General features: G+C 44.1%; 1 protein-coding gene across 1 annotated transcript; it reads right to left on the minus strand.

Moving 5' to 3' along the window:
- Positions 1 to 1,203: 1,203 nt before the first annotated feature.
- On the minus strand, positions 1,204 to 17,909 carry NOP53 (NOP53 ribosome biogenesis factor). The gene is made up of 13 exons (XM_075836227.1): positions 17,674 to 17,909; positions 15,706 to 15,770; positions 13,417 to 13,501; positions 11,958 to 12,151; positions 11,802 to 11,872; positions 9,493 to 9,588; positions 9,302 to 9,406; positions 8,998 to 9,162; positions 6,901 to 7,076; positions 5,944 to 6,010; positions 5,702 to 5,778; positions 2,850 to 2,906; positions 1,204 to 1,732 (listed from the first exon to the last, which is right to left on the minus strand). Exons 1-13 carry the CDS (start codon positions 17,877 to 17,879, stop codon positions 1,726 to 1,728), a joined length of 1,371 nt encoding a protein of 456 aa, XP_075692342.1. The 5' UTR covers positions 17,880 to 17,909; the 3' UTR covers positions 1,204 to 1,725.
- Between the last annotated feature and the right edge of the window lie 67 nt (positions 17,910 to 17,976).

Here is a 17,976-nt window from a genome sequence, read left to right on the forward strand (position 1 = left end):
TTATTTTTTCGCCGATGCGGTTGTATGAGGGATTTTTTTTTGCGGGACGACTTGTAGTTTTTATTGGTACCATTTTTGAGTAGATGCGACTTTTTGATCACTTATCACATTTTTTTAGTCAGGATTCACAGAAAACAGCAATTTTTCCATAGTTTTTTATAAAAAAATTTACGGCGTTCACCGTGCGGGTTAAATAATGTAATAGATTTATAGTCGGGGTGGTTACGGACGCGGCGATACCAAATATGTGTAACTTTACTTTATTTAGTTTTTTTAATAGTAAAGCATTTTGTAAGGGGAAAAGCTGGGTTTTTCATTTTTTTTTAATTAACTTTATTAAACTTTTTTTTTACTTTTTAACTAGTCCCACTAGGGGACTTTAATATGCGATTCTCCGAACGCTATTATAATACACTGCAATACTGTCCGGCATGATCTAGCAGGCATTCGCTCCAGGCAGACCTGGGGGCCTTTATTAGGCCCCCGGCTGCCATCGGAGACACAAACACTCGGCGAACGTATCGCCGGGTGTCGGTGGGAGAGATCGAGCTCCCTCCCTCTCTCCAAAACCACTCAGATGCGGTGCACGCTATTGTGCACCGCATCTGAAGGGTTAAACGGGTGAGATTGATACTAATATCGATCTCACCCGGCAGAGCAGGGACGCCCCCAGCCCTCTCTAGCAGCTGAGAGCAGGGAGATTTGACGCTCTCTGCTCTGTTTACTTTATCCTGATGCAGTGCCGTAAAAAGGCGTATGCATCAGAATAAAGCCCGCCGTTAAAAGGCGTATTGGCGGTCACTAACGGGTTAAAGCCCCGCTGCCAGAACCAGCATTGCAGCTTAGTCTCATGAGTAAGTGAGCTGTAATATCGGAAACAGCCCATGTACATAAATGCCACTGTTTTGGGAGAAAGACATTTTAATAAAAAACACTTATGGGGGTAAATTGATGTTGAGATGAGAATAAAAAGGCATCTGAAAACGGCATGCATGTTTACTGCGATTCGGTTTGCTTTCCGAGGCAGTTGCAAAAGAAATGCAACCACATCTAAAAAAAAACTCAGCAAATCGTGGTAAAAATGCATGCTTTATTTATATACATGGTTTTTACGGCACTGGAGTCTCTGAAAACACCCTAATAATTTTTTGACTGCGGGCATGGTCTGTATTTTGTCGCATGCTACAGTGAGATAGCAAAATATTAGGAACTCCAAAATAGATTTATTAGCACAGGAAATAAACTCGTTGTACAAAGCCAAAGGCAATATTGTCCGAGGTATAACCCAGGAGAGACAGCGCGACTAACCACTGTCCCTGCAGGTCACACACATCAGGATTTTACAATTTTCCTTTTCCGATGCAAACATGTGTGGAGTAACAGCCATGCCATTCTAGGGAGGATATCGCTGGCTGCAGTTACAAGACGCTGGGTGGGGAAGCCATCACTTATTTGGATTGCAGCGTCTGGTAGAGGAGTGTGCTGCAGAGCTCTTATACCAGATATCCAGCAGACAGTGGCCAAGGTGAAAGAATTCAATCTGGATCCACATGGAAGGTGATGGCTGCAACTTGATGAGTCCTGTTAATCAGATAGGCATAATGAGCCGGCTGCAAGTGAAGGGACTGGAGACCGAGGACACCATCACGCCTTCCATCCAGATGAAAGCCTTATGCAGACCTCCAGAGTATAGAGCCAGCCCTGCGTGGGAAGCCCAAGTCCAAATTAGGCCCTAATTTTAAAAAAAAAAAGGAGAAAAAAAAAAAAAAAAAAGAAGTTTATAAAGTTCTGACAGATGTCACGAGACCACAAAATGTAACCCACAGGTAGGCCATACACTGCTCTCCAGCTGCTCCGAATTCACAATCCCTTTCATGGCCATTAGGGGCAGTGGTGAGAACTATGCTATCGGTTTTAAAATGCACCTGCAATTGTAGTCGCACTATTGGGTTATCAACAAAACTTCCATAAAGCATTAAAGGGATCCAGGAAAGGTATAAGAAAATACTGACGCATCGCCGTGTGCACACTCCTGTGTTTGGTTAATAAAAATAAAAAAAAACCTGCATCAAAACTACACGTGTGATCCTGGCCTAAAGAGTTAGGTCTGTGATCAAACCACAAAATGTAGTGGTCTCTCTAAAGCCTCATGGGCACAGCAGAGCATTGGCAAGTAGGCGAACGTCAGCACAGACTCCCTGTGGCTCAGCACGATGGAGCCACAGGAAATCGGTGTCATAGCATAGCGCTGATTTACAAGACCTCTGCATGAACTCGGGGGTATATTATGTCCCCAGAGACCTCTAGGAGTCCTGGATTACAACTTCTAACAAACCAAGCACAGAGCTGTAATACTGCAGTATCTAAGTTGTATCTCAGTTGCAAAAAAGGAACGTGTTGCAATCCACAACAGACAGGGCCTGATGTGAAGTTGAAAACTCACAGCACACCCTCAAGTCTGCATCAATTTTTTCTGCTGTGATTTCACTTGTACTGTAGATTGCTGCAGCTGTTTTGGTGCAGAATCCATACCAAGTGTGCAATGTGTGAACACAGCCTGATGAGAATTCTCTGCCCAACAGAAAGCCAAGTGAATGACGCTCTCGATTCCCTCCATTGGTCGGTGGTAGAAGTTATTAAGAGCGCATGTACTTCCATTGTAGTTTTTTGGAACAAAACCAAACTTTATTTTTTTTACCCCTTCTTTGAGCCCTATGGAGACCACGAGTTCAGAAGCCTTCAGATCTGGACGCCTTTGATGCACTCCAGTCAGTGAATAATTTGTCGCTCTAAGATCTTCCCATTTCAGGAATGTTCTTGGTTGGCAGCAAAAGTCCCACATAACTTACGTGACTTCTCTGAACGCTCGTTTCTCCACATATTTCACCTTCAGAAGTCTCTTGAATCTGCAGAAAAATAAAGCAAATTGGTTCGGTTATAAATATCAGTTTAGAGCAGGGCACACAATAAAGGATTTTAATTAAACGCATTTTAGCACCGAAAAAAAACAAACTATTGGTATTAATGAGGAATTCAGGCGGTATGGAAAACATGGCTGCTCACCTGCAGAAACCACACCTCTGGCTACAGGCGGTGTATTGTATTGCAGATAAGCTCCCGTCACTTAACCCCTTAATGACCGGGCCTGATGCGAGAGAAACAGTATTTTTTTTCCCCCCACAGTTTGGGGGTAAAAAAAATTTTTTTTACGGCGTGAATATAGGAAAAGGCGATTCTCGGAATAGTTTTTTTTGTTTATTTTTTATCCCGTTCACGTTTCATGCTAAATAACCCATTCGATTAATTCTTCAGGTTATTACGGTCGTGTAGATACCTAATATGCGTAGGTTGTGTTTTTATTTAGTGTAGGGGCAATAAAATGTATTTAATGCAAAATAAAGACTTTTTGGGACTTTATTTATTTGTTTTGTTACTTTTTTTTTTTTTAATCCCATCAAGGGATAACTTTATTTGTAACTTTATTTTTTACTTGCAATGTATTAGAAAACTTCTGTACGCTAATACATTACACTGTGTCACTATGACACAGGCTGCTGATCGGGCAGTACATAGTGTGCCCGAACAAGCAGGCACAAGGAACAGACAGCCCTGAGGTCCTTTGTAGGTCCCCAGGGCTGACTGCAGAGGGATTCCCGTGTTTGATCCCATCACTGGAATCCCGGTGATGCGATCAAAGAAGGGAATTCCCTTTGATCATGCCGCGGTCACGGACCGCGGCAATCAAAGTGTTAAACAGCTGGGGTCCGAATGTGTGCCAACCCCAGCTGTGTTCAGGAGGCTGCTCTAAGATCAGGAGCTGTTAGTAACAGCTCCTGCTTAGAGGAGGAGCGCTCACACGAGCGCTCATCAGCCTCATCTGCAGCGACGCCAAAAGACGTCTCTGTAGACTAAGCATCTGCACCGCCTGACGTCAAAAGACAGTGGGCGGTCGGGAAGGTGTTAAGGGGGTTTTCAGAGTTATTTAAATAATTGCAAGAGAGATGCGCAAAAAAAAAAAAAAAAGAAGCCGTTACTTACCTCACAAATCATCATATCGGCGTCGCTATACGCCGTTCCTCCCCGCCGCTGTGTTGACATGCCTGCACAGGATCGCTGAGGCCAGTGCTTTGCTGCAGTGATCACGTGGGTATACGGGCACATCACTGCAGGTACGTCAATACACAGCGGCGCAGAGGAACGGAGCAGCGGTGCTGGAACAACGAGAATCTGTGAGGGAAGTAATGGCTTCTTTTGCATCCCTCCTGCATTAGCCAATTTAAAGGGACTGTCACCACATTATAAGTGCCCTGTCTCCTACATAAGGAGATCGGCGCTGTAATGTAGGTGACAGCAGTGCTTTTTATTTAGAAAAACGATCTGTTTTCACCACTTTTATTGGCGATTTTAGATTTATGCTAATGAGTTGCTTAATCCCCAAGTGGGCGTGTTTTTACTTTAGACCAAGTGGGCGTTGTACAGAGGAGTGTATGACGCTGACCAATCAGTGACCAATCAGCCTCATGCACTCTTCTCCATTCACTCAGCGCATAGGGATCTTGCTAGATCCTTATGTGCTGTCTTATACGAACACATTAACAATACTGAAGTGTTTAGACAGTGAATAGACATTCCACGGGATGTCTATTCACAATCCCTGCACTTCGTTACTGTTCCTGTGGTAGTTACAGCAGAGCAAAGCGTAATCTCGTTGTAACCTGTCATTTACAGCGAGATCTCGCGAGATTAAGCTGTAGATGACAAGTAACATGGAGATTACGTTTCCTCTGCTGTAACTACGACAGAAACAGTAACGAAGTGCAGGGATTGTGAATAGACATCCCGTGGAATGTCTATTCACTGTCTAAAGACTTCAGTATTGTTAATGTGTTCGTAGAAGACAGCACATAAGGATCTAGCAGGATCCCTATGTGCTGAGTAAATGAATGGAGGAGTGAATGAGGCTGATTGGTCACTGATTAGACCAAGTGGGCGTTGTACAGAGGAGTGTATGACGCTGACCAAAGTAAAACACGCCCATTTGGGGATTAAGCAACTCATTAGCATAAATCTAAAATCGCTAATAAAAGTGGTGAAAACAGATCGTTTTTCTAAATAAAAAGCATTACTGTCACTTACATTACAGCGCCGATCTCCTTCTGTAGGCGATAGGGCACTTATAATGTGGTGACAGAGCCTCTTTAAGTAGCTCTGAAAACCTCTTTAAATAAGCACTGCATTGGTATACACAGTTCATGATCAAGAGTAGCACCATTTCATTTGGGGCAACGCCATCAGTCATGCCAAACGGTGTCGACATAACGTTCTATAGCATTCTTATTAATCCTGAACAGAAGTACTCCACTTTCAGGATAAGGCAGAGTTCACACCACTCAGAGCCTCCGTCGACCGTTATGTCATATTTGACGGAAAGAGTAGTGCAGCATGCAGGGCTATTCTGCCCGTCAAAACAGTGGGCACGACGACGGAACCCATTATAAGCAATGGGGTCTGTCGGTTGATGGTCCCGGCACTACTGTCATGACGGCGTTGTGAACAGAGCCTAACAGTAGAGGAAAAGATTTAATAAAAAAATAAATCTATCAATATAGAATTTGCATCCATTTAATTGAAATTAAATGGTTTGCATTATAAACATTGACAAAATATATGTGAAGTGCCCACCCACGCCCCCAGCACTTACTTTGCACGCTCCCTTGGTTCGATGAGGTTTCTCTTCTGGAAACTCTTAAACCTGTCTTTGGTAACGCTCCCCTCGGGCTGCAGGCAAAGAACATTCCCTTGTTACTCAAGTGTTTTGCTAAGTATGTCAAGTGCTCAAAAAAGATAATCTACTTACCAATCACCTTCTGAAGCCACCAGCGAGAGCTTTAGGACAGGAGAATGATTTTATTGCAAAGTCTAAGAAACCTTAATAAGTTTTACCTTTAGTTTCCTCAGTGAATCGGTAAGCTCTTCGCTCAGCAGGATATCTATGTCAGGCTCCTGATACCTTTAAATAGAAATGCGACGGGTTAAAAGTGGAGCGAGTTCTAATGGTCGGAAAACCCCCTTTTGGTCGGGATTTTTCACCCAGGTTTTTTTGCTTTTACAATTTCGCGAAAAAGGTAAATGCATTTTTTTTTTTTTTTTTTTAAAGTTAAGTGCTTAAATAGGGTATTTTTGTAGATTGAGGCATTTTTATTATAGCGTATGAATAAACCTATCGAAGTCTACAGAAAACAGTGTCCTACCTAGAGAATGGCCATAAACAAACGCTGTGTGAAGAGACTGATTAAAAAAAAAAAAAAAAAAAAAAAATCTAAAGACTGAATCCAGGGTTTGTCCCAGAATCAAATATACTATTTCTCTTAGATCAGGCATAAAATAAGAATTTTTCATTTAATCCTCGTATATTGACGCTCTTTAGCAAGTGACCTGACAGGCCAGAAGCGTGTCCAGAACAGTCGTCTTCCCCTTACGCCGCTTGGCACCTCAGCAAGGAGAGAATGTGCAAAGGACAAGAAAAAGCAGAATGGGGGTAACCGCATCTCGTACACCACTCAGTCCTCTGCCCTCAGGCCCCAGAATAGGTGGACACACCCAGCTCCAGGGCACCCAGTGTTGGCATCACATTTCCAGCAAAGCTGAAAATTATCACAGCGCAAGGATGTGTCTCATCACAGGGCAGAGTTCTGGTCCTGAAGCCTTTACGCTCTCAATAAATGTAAAGGGGCAGGATTAGGAAAACATGGCTGCAAGCTTTCAAAAAACAGCACCACAGCAGGTTGTGTGTGGTATTGCACCTTCGCTCAACCCACTTTAGGTGTGGTGCCATTTCTAGAAAAAAATAAGCCATGTTGTTTACCCCAATATGAAGCCACCAATCACACATCCACTCACTTTAGACGGCCCAGTCTCTTTGGCTGCAAGGCCTTTGCTTTTCGGTTCTCATCACGGAGCTTTTTGCGTCTTAAGAGCTCATTCTGTCTAGACTTCAGAGTTGTCTGGATGGATTTCAGCTGGAAGAGACCTTGTCGTCGCAGTCGCTCTGTTTTCTCGGTTTCTTGACGGGCTTTCTGTAAAATAAAATCCATTTTGAGTATTTACTCTGCAGAAAAGAGGGAGGTAGACCACGCAACCTAAATACAGCACAGTATACAATCATGCCGTTTCTTTCAAACAGAAGATTAATGCTTTATTAACATAAACATTTTTTTATTGTGCCATTGCATCTAATCAAAAAAATAAAGCAGTTTTGCAATAGGTCTTAATTAAAAATGTACTATAGTGCTGTGCCTACAGCTCCTATGCAGACCTAGGAGTCTCCATGGTAACAGACAGCAAGCTCTGTGTAGTCTGGTCTAATGAAGACAAAACATACTGTATAGATAGGTGGAGTCCTCCAGAGCGGCAGTCTCTTACTTAGCAGCTCCCCTCTAGTATGTCCATATGCCCTAATAGGACTAGGGTTGTCTGTTTCCCCCGTTTAATTGAGCCAACCAACGCTACCACATAGGTTACAATTGCTTTCTACCCTCAGACCCTGGAGATGGAAAACAGACCATAGCCCCAGGGCACCCAGAGTTTGCATCACATTCCCAGCATGCAATGTCGGAAATGCTCACAGCGCAAGGATGGATCTCATCACAGGGCAGAAAGACAATATAACAGAAGACGCAGGGCTCTAAAGAAGCACTGACCAAAGTCAGCAGCTTATATATAACATGGCATGCTACTATGACTCACATTAGGTCTCCAGAGATATTGGAGAAAGCCGTGATCAAGGAGACAGGCTATTTCTGAACTTTCTGCCAGTGATCCCAGAGTCAGCTAAACCTTAGGGTATTCCAGTTTCCGCAACTAAACGTAAATATTGTTTAAGAGAAAAGTTCTGTAGTTTTAGAATTTACCTTCTGTATATCCTCACGGTTTTCAAGATCTCTGCTGTAGTCATTGAATAGAAACATTCATTGTTTGCATCAGGGGGATAAAAAACTGTCCTGGTCACACGATGACCACATTTGAGCACTCTAAGATCTACACACCAACGAAGGTTCCTACTCCATGACTACAAGCAGAGATCTTAAAAAAAAAAAAAAAGTAAAAGATACATAAAATATATTACAAAATTGCTGAACTTTTCATAGGCCTTATTTTACTAAAACCAATACAACCCTTTAATAGTTTTATAGGAATTACGCCCTTTCAGCAGTGGTGTCTGGTCACCTGATCACATGCAGATATTCAGTGAATTTCATATTTCCCGTCTTAGCCATGAAAATCCCTCATGGAAGTCACTGGATAGATGTTGGAAGATGTGATCAGCTGTAAGCGAGGCAGCTGATCTGACAGATCCATAACTGATCAGTTTCTTCCATGACCACCCACCTTTCACCGACGAGATTAAACAGATTCAATCTATGAAATTCACATGGGAAACCTGATGCAGAATAGACCAGCCGGGGGGGGGAAGCACCTTGACAGAAGAGGTGGAATTAAGCTGGTATTGGCTGTATGCCCAGACAACAATGAATCAGGCCGGGATTTGCAATCCGTGAGAAGGGCATCACTACTTAACTCAACGGAGGTAGAGGTCACAGGACCCTAGATGAGGTCACATGATATTTACAACCAGAGCTACCTCTGATCAAGAGTCCAAATGGGAAATCAATCAGGAGAGGTCCGCGTTGTGACTGCTTATTTTAAATTTTCCCCACCGACAAGCAGAACATATAGCGGAAGCAGCATGTTAGGGTTCTGCAGCCCCTTTACTTGAATGAACAGAGCTTCAGTACCATAAGCGCAGAGACGTCTCCGTGCCAGATAATGCAGTGAAGGGGCCGCGTTACAGTGTTGTTGCTTTGCTAATCAAATGGGGTCCCAGGGGAGGAAACTCCACTGATCAGACCGATTGCCTTTCCTAAGGCCATCAATATAAAATGCCAGAACACCCCAAGTGGAAAAGCATAAACCGCATTCGAATAAAGACAATCTCACCAGGGTTTTGGCTTCTTTCTCCTTCTTTCTTTGCCGTTCTGTCTTCCGCTCTCTCCGAGGCAGGGATATCGCCTTCTGCTCAGGTTTCCCTTCGACTCCTGAAGGATCATCGTCGTCATCAGATTCCTCCACTAGACCCTCGCACAGCTCCCTTAACTTGCTTTCCTGTTGAGGCAGATACAAAGAAACATGAATTGACAGATCTAAAAATTCGACGTCTGAGGCAACAGAGACCTTCTAACCGCTTGGAATCACATGCAGTGAAGCACTACTGTGTATTGGGTATAGTGGGGGATATACAGACCTCTGTGGGAGCTTCAGCCTTGGTGGGAAACTTCAGCTGTCTGTTCAGCTTCTCCTCCTCTTTCAGCTTTTTGACTTCTACCTCGTGAGCCTTCAGCAGCAGCGTCTGGATGCAGAATGAGATATTGTATTATGACATTTGGTAGAATACAAAAAAAAAGTATCAATTAAAACGCCAGCCATGTCACTCACCTGATGGGATTCGTAGGATGGGTTATAGGAGGCGCCGGGAGCAACAACTTCAACCGCTGGGAGCTCAGATGGTTTTTTGTTCATCCTTTCAGGACGCTGCGGAGGAGACAGGCGCCAATACGCGATATAAGTTAAATGGACATTGGAACAGATTTATAAGAAAAAATGTATCACACGATTGCACCAGTAATTATTAGTTCTCTGTACGTCTGTAGTGTGCGTGGATATTCCTGCACAGCGTGGGCTCTGCTTGTCCCTATATACAAGTCTCGCCGCATTTAACAGAAAGGAGTAGGGACGGGGACAATGAGAGGACATTCACAGGAATATAAGGGGGGTGTGGGGGTTAGACACGTAAACGCCCTTTAACCCCTTAATGACCAGCCTATTTTAGACCTTAATGACCAAGCTATTTTTTACGTTTTTCAATCGTCGCATTCCAAGAGCTATAACCTTATTTTTGCGTCGACATAGCTGTATAAGGTCTTGTTTTTTGTGGGACAAGTTGTATTTTTTAATAGCACCATTTTTAGGTACATATTATTTATTGATTAACTATTAACAACTTTTTTTTGGGGGGGGGGGGGGGGGGGAATAGAAAAAAACCTGAAATTACGCCACTCTTTTTTGCGTCCTAAATCTACGCCGTTTACCGTGTGGTATAAATAACACAACAACTTTATTCAGCGGGTTGTTACGATTGCAACGATACCAAATTTGTATAGTTTTTGTATGTTTTACTACTTTTACACAGTGAAAACGCTTTTTTTTCAAAATGATTTGTTTTTGTGTCTCCATATTTGAAGAGCTGTAACGTTTTTCATTTTTTCGCCGATGCGGTTGTATGAGGGCTTTTTTTTTGCGGGACGGCTTGTAGTTTTTATCTGTACCATTTTGGAGTAGATGCGACTTTTTGATCACTTATTAAATTTTTTTAAAGTCAGGATTCACAGAAAACAGCAATTTTTCCATCGTTTTTATTACATTTTTTACGGCGTTCACCGTGCGGGTTAAATAATGTAATAGATTTATAGTCGGGGTCGTTACGGACGCGGCGATACCAAATATGTGTAACTTTTTAACTTTATTTTTTTTTTTAATAGTAAAGCATTTTGTAAGGGGAAAAGCTGGGTTTTTCATTTTTTTTTTTAATTAACTTTATTAAACTTTTTTTTCACTTTTTTACTAATCCCATTAGGAGACTATAATATGCGATTCTGCGATCGCATTTATAATACACTGCAATACTTCTGTATTGCAGTGTATTACTGCCTGTCCGTTTAACACGGACAGGCATCTGCTAGGTCATTCCTGCGGCATGATCTAGCAGGCATTCACTCCAGGCAGAACTGGGGGCCTTTATTAGACCCCCGGCTGCCATTAGAGACACAGACACTCGGCGATCGTATCGCCGGGTGTCGGTGGGGGAGAGAGGGAGCTCCCTCCCTCTCTCCAAAACCACTCAGATGCGGTGCTCGCTATTGTGCACCGCATCTGAGGGGTTAAACGGGTGAGATCGATACGAATATCGATCTCACCCGGCAGAGCAGGGACGCCCCCAGCCCTCAGCTGCCTCTAGCAGCTGAGAGCAGGGAGATTTGACAGTTCCCTGCTCTGTTTACTTATTCCGATGCCGCGACGTAAAAAGTCTATGGCATCGGAATAAGGCCCGTTAGTGACCGACGTAGAAACACGATGTGTCGGTCACTAACGGGTTAACAAAGATGGTTTCCTAGCATTGTTTATGCTTAAGTCCGAGGCTGCAAAACGAAAATTCTGACAACATTCTGATTTCTGCCAAGTGCAGCGTCGTTAAATCACCACAAACATCAACGTCCCCATATATACAAGCATTGCTGCCACCGTTCAAGCCAGGAAGGGTGTAAAGTTGGTGATTTGGACCCACACAAGGTCTCTCATCACCTGACAGAAATCAGAACGGTAACAGTTATCTGAATCAGCAGGGCAACATTAGTGTTTAAACAAGTAACTTTAACCAATTTCTCAGCACATTCTTAAAGAGGAACTGTGCGCTCTCCTGACCGGTCTGTTTTAGTAAATGCACTCCCACATCCCTCAATAAAAATATTCTGTAGCAAGCATCTCCCTAGAACTTCACATTGAGCCGTTCCTCGGTTATTCCTCTTGGAACTGTATGAACACAATTGGGTGACACCATCTCCCTTGTCAATGGGGGTGTGCCCCTAGACGACACTGCACAATCAGCGCGGACAGTGTCAAAGCGTTGAGAATGGTCATTTCCAGGAGGAGCAAGAGTGTAACAGCACAACTTTCAACTCCAGGCTCACCTTAACACGGCTCTTCTTGGTTTGTTCTAAATACCACTGGTCTTGTCCTTCAACTGCAATATCCAGGGGATCTATAGAGAAAGGGCAGTAGGGTTAATATGCGACGCGCAGAAAGTGGACATGTTTTTATGTGAAACGATCATTGAATCCACGTACTCTGCTGGGCCCAGAGATCATAGAAGCCTCTGGCTGGGTTGTTGTTGGCCTCGTCTTTAGGTGCCGAGGTGGATTTGTCTTGTGCCAGGAGAAGTCTGTCTGTACGGGGAAGAATTCCCCTTTTTTCCAGTTTCTCCTCTCGTTCCCGTTTCCTCTTCAACTTTCTGCCATTGGGCACCTGGTGAGATAAAATGCTGTGGAGAGAAGGAGGTCAGTAACATGGCAGCTCTCCAGCATCCTGAGTGATTGACTGCCGTCACAGTAGAGGATGGTCTACCCCCTCCCGGCAGGAACTCTCGTCCCTCAAAGCTGCAGCTAATGACCAAGAAACAACACCTCCTCCTGCCACTGCTGATCGCAATATGGAGCAGAGTACAAAATCTGAGAAGAGAATTTCTTAAATCTTCTCATACGATTTGTAAAACTGATTGTTACCAAGGCGAGAAAAAAAACCAATACCAATGATTGGGGTTGCTTGCATTAGACAATTATTTCTTATATTGTTTAAAAGTCCCTGATAGGGCGTTCTGAGCCAGGGATCCCGACCTAGGATGCTAGCCATAGACTTAACGATTGTCATCATGGCACGCTGCTTAAAAATGATTGGTTCCAACCAATGTAAATCTGCACCGTCATCTCCCCTGAGGGTCAATTTGACACTCGAGACCTGCAATGTGAGCCTGGTTATGGTCACTGAAGCCAACTCTTATATACATCACGTGTATTATGTTATCTGACACTGCCATCTAGTGGACAATGTGGGACAGACACTTAGTCTATGATCCATTATACGCATTTAAGAGTTTTAAAGCTGAAATCGCTATATAATGAAAAGTTCCACAATTTTTTTTCTTCTAAACTTTGCCTTTGTTCCTCATCGTACTCCAGATGAGCGAATGAATGAGAAATTCGTGAGCTAAATACATCAGCAGCACAAATCCGATAGTTTGCTACAATGTATCAGTCCGGAGTACAGGCGGTTTACCTCACAGAACATAGTCTGCACTGGATACAGCAGGTTTGCTGCCTAACACCATTCACTGACAGCAAACTAATAACTCAAATAAAAACGGTGAGAAAACGAGCCAATGTACATTCGAAAGTTGTAGAATTTTCATACAAAGATTAAGCTTTATGTAAAACCGGGCACCAATCAGCTGATCCCACAATATGAGTAAAAGGCTCCGACTGCTGTATAGCGGACATCCTGTAGTAGTGAATAGGAACAGGAGCAGAGCTGCAGTAACTCAGCACAACCGCTATACAGTGTATGCAACTTCTGCTTCCAGCACGACCCCTGCATAGCCTCCAGTGCCCAGAGGCAGCAGGAACAGGTGATCGGTGCGGGGCCCAGGTGTCAGACCTCCACCGATCATATACTCATGACCTATCCTGTGGATAGGTCATCAATATAAAAAACAGCCCCCAAACTGGAAACCCCTTTAATACTAATACTCACTCTTTGGGTGCTGGCACTTTGGAATCTGGTTGCAGAATGAGGTCGATCCTCAGAGGTTTGATGCGTTTCTTTAGCTTTCTGCCACCTGACAATACAAAAATAGGCAAGCTTTAGAACTAGAGCCTGCAAAGGTTAAAAGCAAAATACTCAATTATTACCCCCAGGCAGTGCTGTAATGCCTATTGTAAATATAACTTTCCCTATGAGCAGCATTTCGGTATAGACATTGCGTTTACAGCAGTACAATAGGTAAAGTTCAGCTTTATTGTTGCTCTTCCTCTATTTTCACGAGGACCCTCACAATTGTTGGAAATGCGGAATTGTGACTGTAAATGGTCAATGTAAACGGGCCTTGATATTATTATAAGGTAAGGAGACCTTAATCTTTAAAGGAGGACATCACATGTACAACAAGCGGTTGTGAAGGATGCTTTATTTGCTTATATTCTCTGTATTAAAATTACATTATGAATTATCAAGCAGGATTCCGAATTACTAAGATAAGTATTCTCCATTTTGTAATGACCTTTCCTCTATATAATTCTAGAGGAGTCTCAAAGAAATGTCTTATCTTTTAGTGTTCTTTGCATGGCCTTCATACATCTATGCTAGCGGGTTGGCTGAACGCCCAGACATAAATTGTGACTATTTCAACGAACGCCCCCATGGGAAAGAAGAGTAACACCACTATTGTATTTGTCTCCAGGTGTTACCTGATGTCAGAATTTTAATGAAGATGTACCTGAAAAATTCTTATGGTCTGCTATTGGCTGAAGAAATGGTCACATTGTCTCTGATTGGTTAACCTCAAGCCTACACCCCTTTTGAATGATATTGAGTTTGGCAATAAACCCCCAGAGGAGTATTTAGAGCAGACCAGCAGCATCTGTGTTTTATTTCTTATCTATCTATATATTAGGTATAAAAACTCCCGATTAGGATGCTGGATAAAGTGCCTGGCGTGAGTGTCTGTTGGAACACTCGTCTAAATTTCAGTCTAATATATTTTGAGCCATTGACTTCCACGACACTGTATAGCTCAGCCGTTGCAGCATTGAGTGCAGCGCTGGTTCTCTTTCCATGCTAGCTGCCTGCATTCCCCTGTAATCAGGTGTCAAGTGGGTGGTCCCACCAGTCTACTTTTACATGGCACCTAAACTAACGGGGCCAATAGCAGGGGGCACATGGGCAGCTAGCAGGAAATTAAAACCAGTGCTGCAATCTTCAGTCCAAGTATATTCGTGATCCCCCCCCCCCCCGCGCCTCAGATCGACACTTCTCCCTAGCAGCGGAATACAGTAGGAGCAGAGTAAACACTTAAAGTAATCCCATTTGCAGAATTTTCCCACACGTAAAATGACCAGCGGTGCACATTTTAAAATCTGTCATTTTATGTTGCATTTCCGTCTCAGAATTGCATGTGACAAGTTAGTTTATAATATATATAAAAAAAAAAAAAAAGCAACAAAATCTAAAGTATAACATTTGCACCCGTTTCTGCATCTGAAAATAAAAACCACATCAGGTCGGGTTTTTATCTGCAGTGAATTTTCTGCATCAAATTTTGCAACATGTGCATTTAGTCTTCGAGAGAAAAGTCTCAAGCAGCATCTGGAGAGCATGAATATACCTGGACTTAGTGGTTTTGCCATAATTATCACCCGCCCACAGAATAGGTGATAAATATTTGATCGGTGGGGGTACGGCAGCTGGGACCCCCACCATCACAAGAACAGGCTTAACTTGCCGTTCCGGGGAGTCTCAGAAATTAATGGAGCGGTGGTCGAGCATGCTCACTGCTGCTTCATGCCTATAAGGCTAACAGGAACGGCAAGGTAAGCCCGCTCTTGTGATTGGTGGGGGTCTCAGCTGCCGGACCCCCACACAGCTCACATTTAAATACGGATGATGGGGAAAAACCCCTTTGATATTGCAGCGCCAGACGCACGCCACAAGTAAAGCTACTAAATTCTCAAAACTAGGGCACCTACATAATAGCACGCTGAAATAATTGTACCCATTACCTCTTTATGCCGTCCTGATATCACAGTATAAATATACGACAGATCCACTTTAAAACGCAAGTTACTAACCCTTCCTAGCTGCGGGGGCAGAACAGGTTGCCTGCATTAAAGCTGGGAAAGCCGTGACAACCCTGGCCGGAATTAGAACGGCAGCCATATTGCCCAAAAACTGCTACATCCGCAGATATTCTGCAAGTCATCTGCTCATTGAAGGGAACCCACTAGGCAACACATCGGTTATGAGCCCCCCCAGTAATGTTCTCACCTTTTTTATTTTTGCCGGTGTCTACAAAGAACAAGTTTTCATTCGCTTTTTCTGCCAGCAGACCCCTGTGAGAAAGCAGATACGGTCAAATAAAGGAAACGGCTGCAGCAGCGGTAGAATAGACAATACATTGGCGTAACGTGCATTAGAAAGGTCCTGCCCGCAAGCCCTAAATATTATAGAGGGAGGGGGCCTCCTGAGTGGGACACTCCTATGGACGAACTGCTTGGAGTATTCACTAAAATGAAGGTGCAGAAGTCCTCGGGCGAGCGCTCCGCTTCTGATCGGCTTTCCTGGAAGAGGAGCGAGCGGTGTACGGACTCAGACTTTCTACTGAGCCCGTGCGCCGCACTGAGGAAAGCCAATCAGAAACGACGCGTCACAGGGCTCACCCGAGAGCTCCTGCAGTTGAACTTCAGCAATCGATGGGGTCTCGGACCAATCAAACTTCGAACATGTGTCAAAAGTTTAAAAGTTCAGTTCCCCTTTATTACGGATATAAAAAGTCAGCTCTGTGGGATCCACACGGAGAACCGCACACCCACCCGCACGGCAAGACCTTCAGAGAAGCTGCGGGCCTGGCTGCTTTACCTCAGTCCAGGGCAGCCCCAGGGATGTAATTGCCCCTATACAATATTCCATAACACAGATTCCCGTAAAAAAACATATACCACGTGGTACTTTGATTTTTGATGGAAGCCTATGGGTGATGCAAGCCACCGCATGGCATCCGTTTAACATAGAAGTCATGGGTTTTCAATAGCCTTTTTTGACGTATAAATTAAACGGATACTATTATAGTTCACGGGTGACGGATATCTAAAGCGGTGCTCACATCTGCGCTGGATGCTTTATTAGGAGCCTCCATCGCAGATTCCACCAAATATCCTGGACAACGTAAGGCTGGATTTACACGACCATGTTACGTCCGTAAAGGACGGAACGTATTTTGGCCGCAAGTCCCGGACCGAACACATTGCAGGGAGCCGGGCTCCTAGCATCATAGTTATGTACAACGCTAGTAGTCCCTGCCTCGCTGCGGGACAATTGTCCCGTACTGTAATCATGTTTTCAGTACAGGACTGTAGTTCCACGGAGAGGCAGGGACTCCTAGCATCGTACATAACTATGATGCTAGGAGCCCGGCTCCCTGCACTGTGTTCGGTCCGGGACTTGCGGCCAAAGTACGTTCCGTCCTTTACGGACCGAACATGCTCGTGTGAATCTAGCCTAACGCAGCACGTGGGGCTATAATAGCGGATAGAAATACAGACAATGGCAAAACCCCATCAGCAAAGGCACATTTCAATCACTGACGTCACTATCGTTCTGCTCCTATAACGGAAGAGTAGGCAGATGTGAACAGAGTCTAACCGCGACACGTCAGCCAGAGTCTGAAATAGGATCCATCTAACATACACATCACATACGTTTAACAGATGCCATTATAATCTACGGGTGACGGAGACCACTGTTCAGCATCCGACACAACCCACGTTTAAGTTACACGTCCGGAGCTTATCCTAGGCCACAGAGGTGGATTATTATTTATTTTTAATCCAGGACCCAAGTCAGTGTATAAGGGTTAGGGCTTGTTCACACAGTCAGGATTTACACTAGGCAAACCCACATAGCATGTGATGAAAAGCCACAGCAGATTTCCTCATCGGACCCTCATATTTCTGCCGTGCATTATATATATATATCCCCCTATTCACATATATTGCAATCCATTAAGTGTGAACATGGTCTTAGAGTTACTTTATTTCCCCATAGCAACTTCTGTAACTAGGGATACGCCAGCTGCTGAGAAACTACAACTCCCAACATGCCCTGGGAGTAGTAGTTGTACAGCAGGTGGAGCGCGGCAGAGCACGGCATACAGGCTATTAATGGCCGTTTGGTTATCTTTACAGCAGCCTAACCCTGCAGATAACCTCCCAGCCCCCATGTCTCCCCCCTCCTCACCCGACGGTCCTCTCCTGCAGCCGCACATCGTCCATGAACTCCTCCACATCGCAGACATCGATGTGCTTTTTCCAGTTCTTCTTCTTGTTTCTGTTGACCCGTTTTCTCTTTGGCGCGTTCTTCTTCTCACCACACTTGGACAAGAGAGTGAACCCCAAAAAATCGGAGCGCTGCTCCACGCCGTTTCGACCTGTGGCGGCCGCCATCTTGGAGCTAAAGACTGGGACGACGTAAGGACCGGAAGTAAGTCACCGAGCCTGTACTTGAATCTGGTTGGCGGCCATCTTTGTGCAGGCGGTTGAG

Source organism: Rhinoderma darwinii, chromosome 8, assembly GCF_050947455.1.
Source record: "Rhinoderma darwinii isolate aRhiDar2 chromosome 8, aRhiDar2.hap1, whole genome shotgun sequence".
Classification (NCBI taxonomy): Eukaryota; Metazoa; Chordata; class Amphibia; order Anura; family Rhinodermatidae; genus Rhinoderma; species Rhinoderma darwinii.

Bases quoted from the DNA above. Each gene is read 5' to 3' on its own strand.
- NOP53 (XM_075836227.1), bottom strand. From the start codon at position 17,879: ATGGCGGCCGCCACAGGTCGAAACGGCGTGGAGCAGCGCTCCGATTTT. The intron at 11,873-11,957 runs GTACGTGGATTC...CTTTCTCTATAG, and splicing joins TGATCTCTGGGCCCAGCAGA to ATCCCCTGGATATTGCAGTT. The intron at 9,589-11,801 runs GTGAGCCTGGAG...TCTCCTCCGCAG, and splicing joins CCAAGAAGAGCCGTGTTAAG to CGTCCTGAAAGGATGAACAA.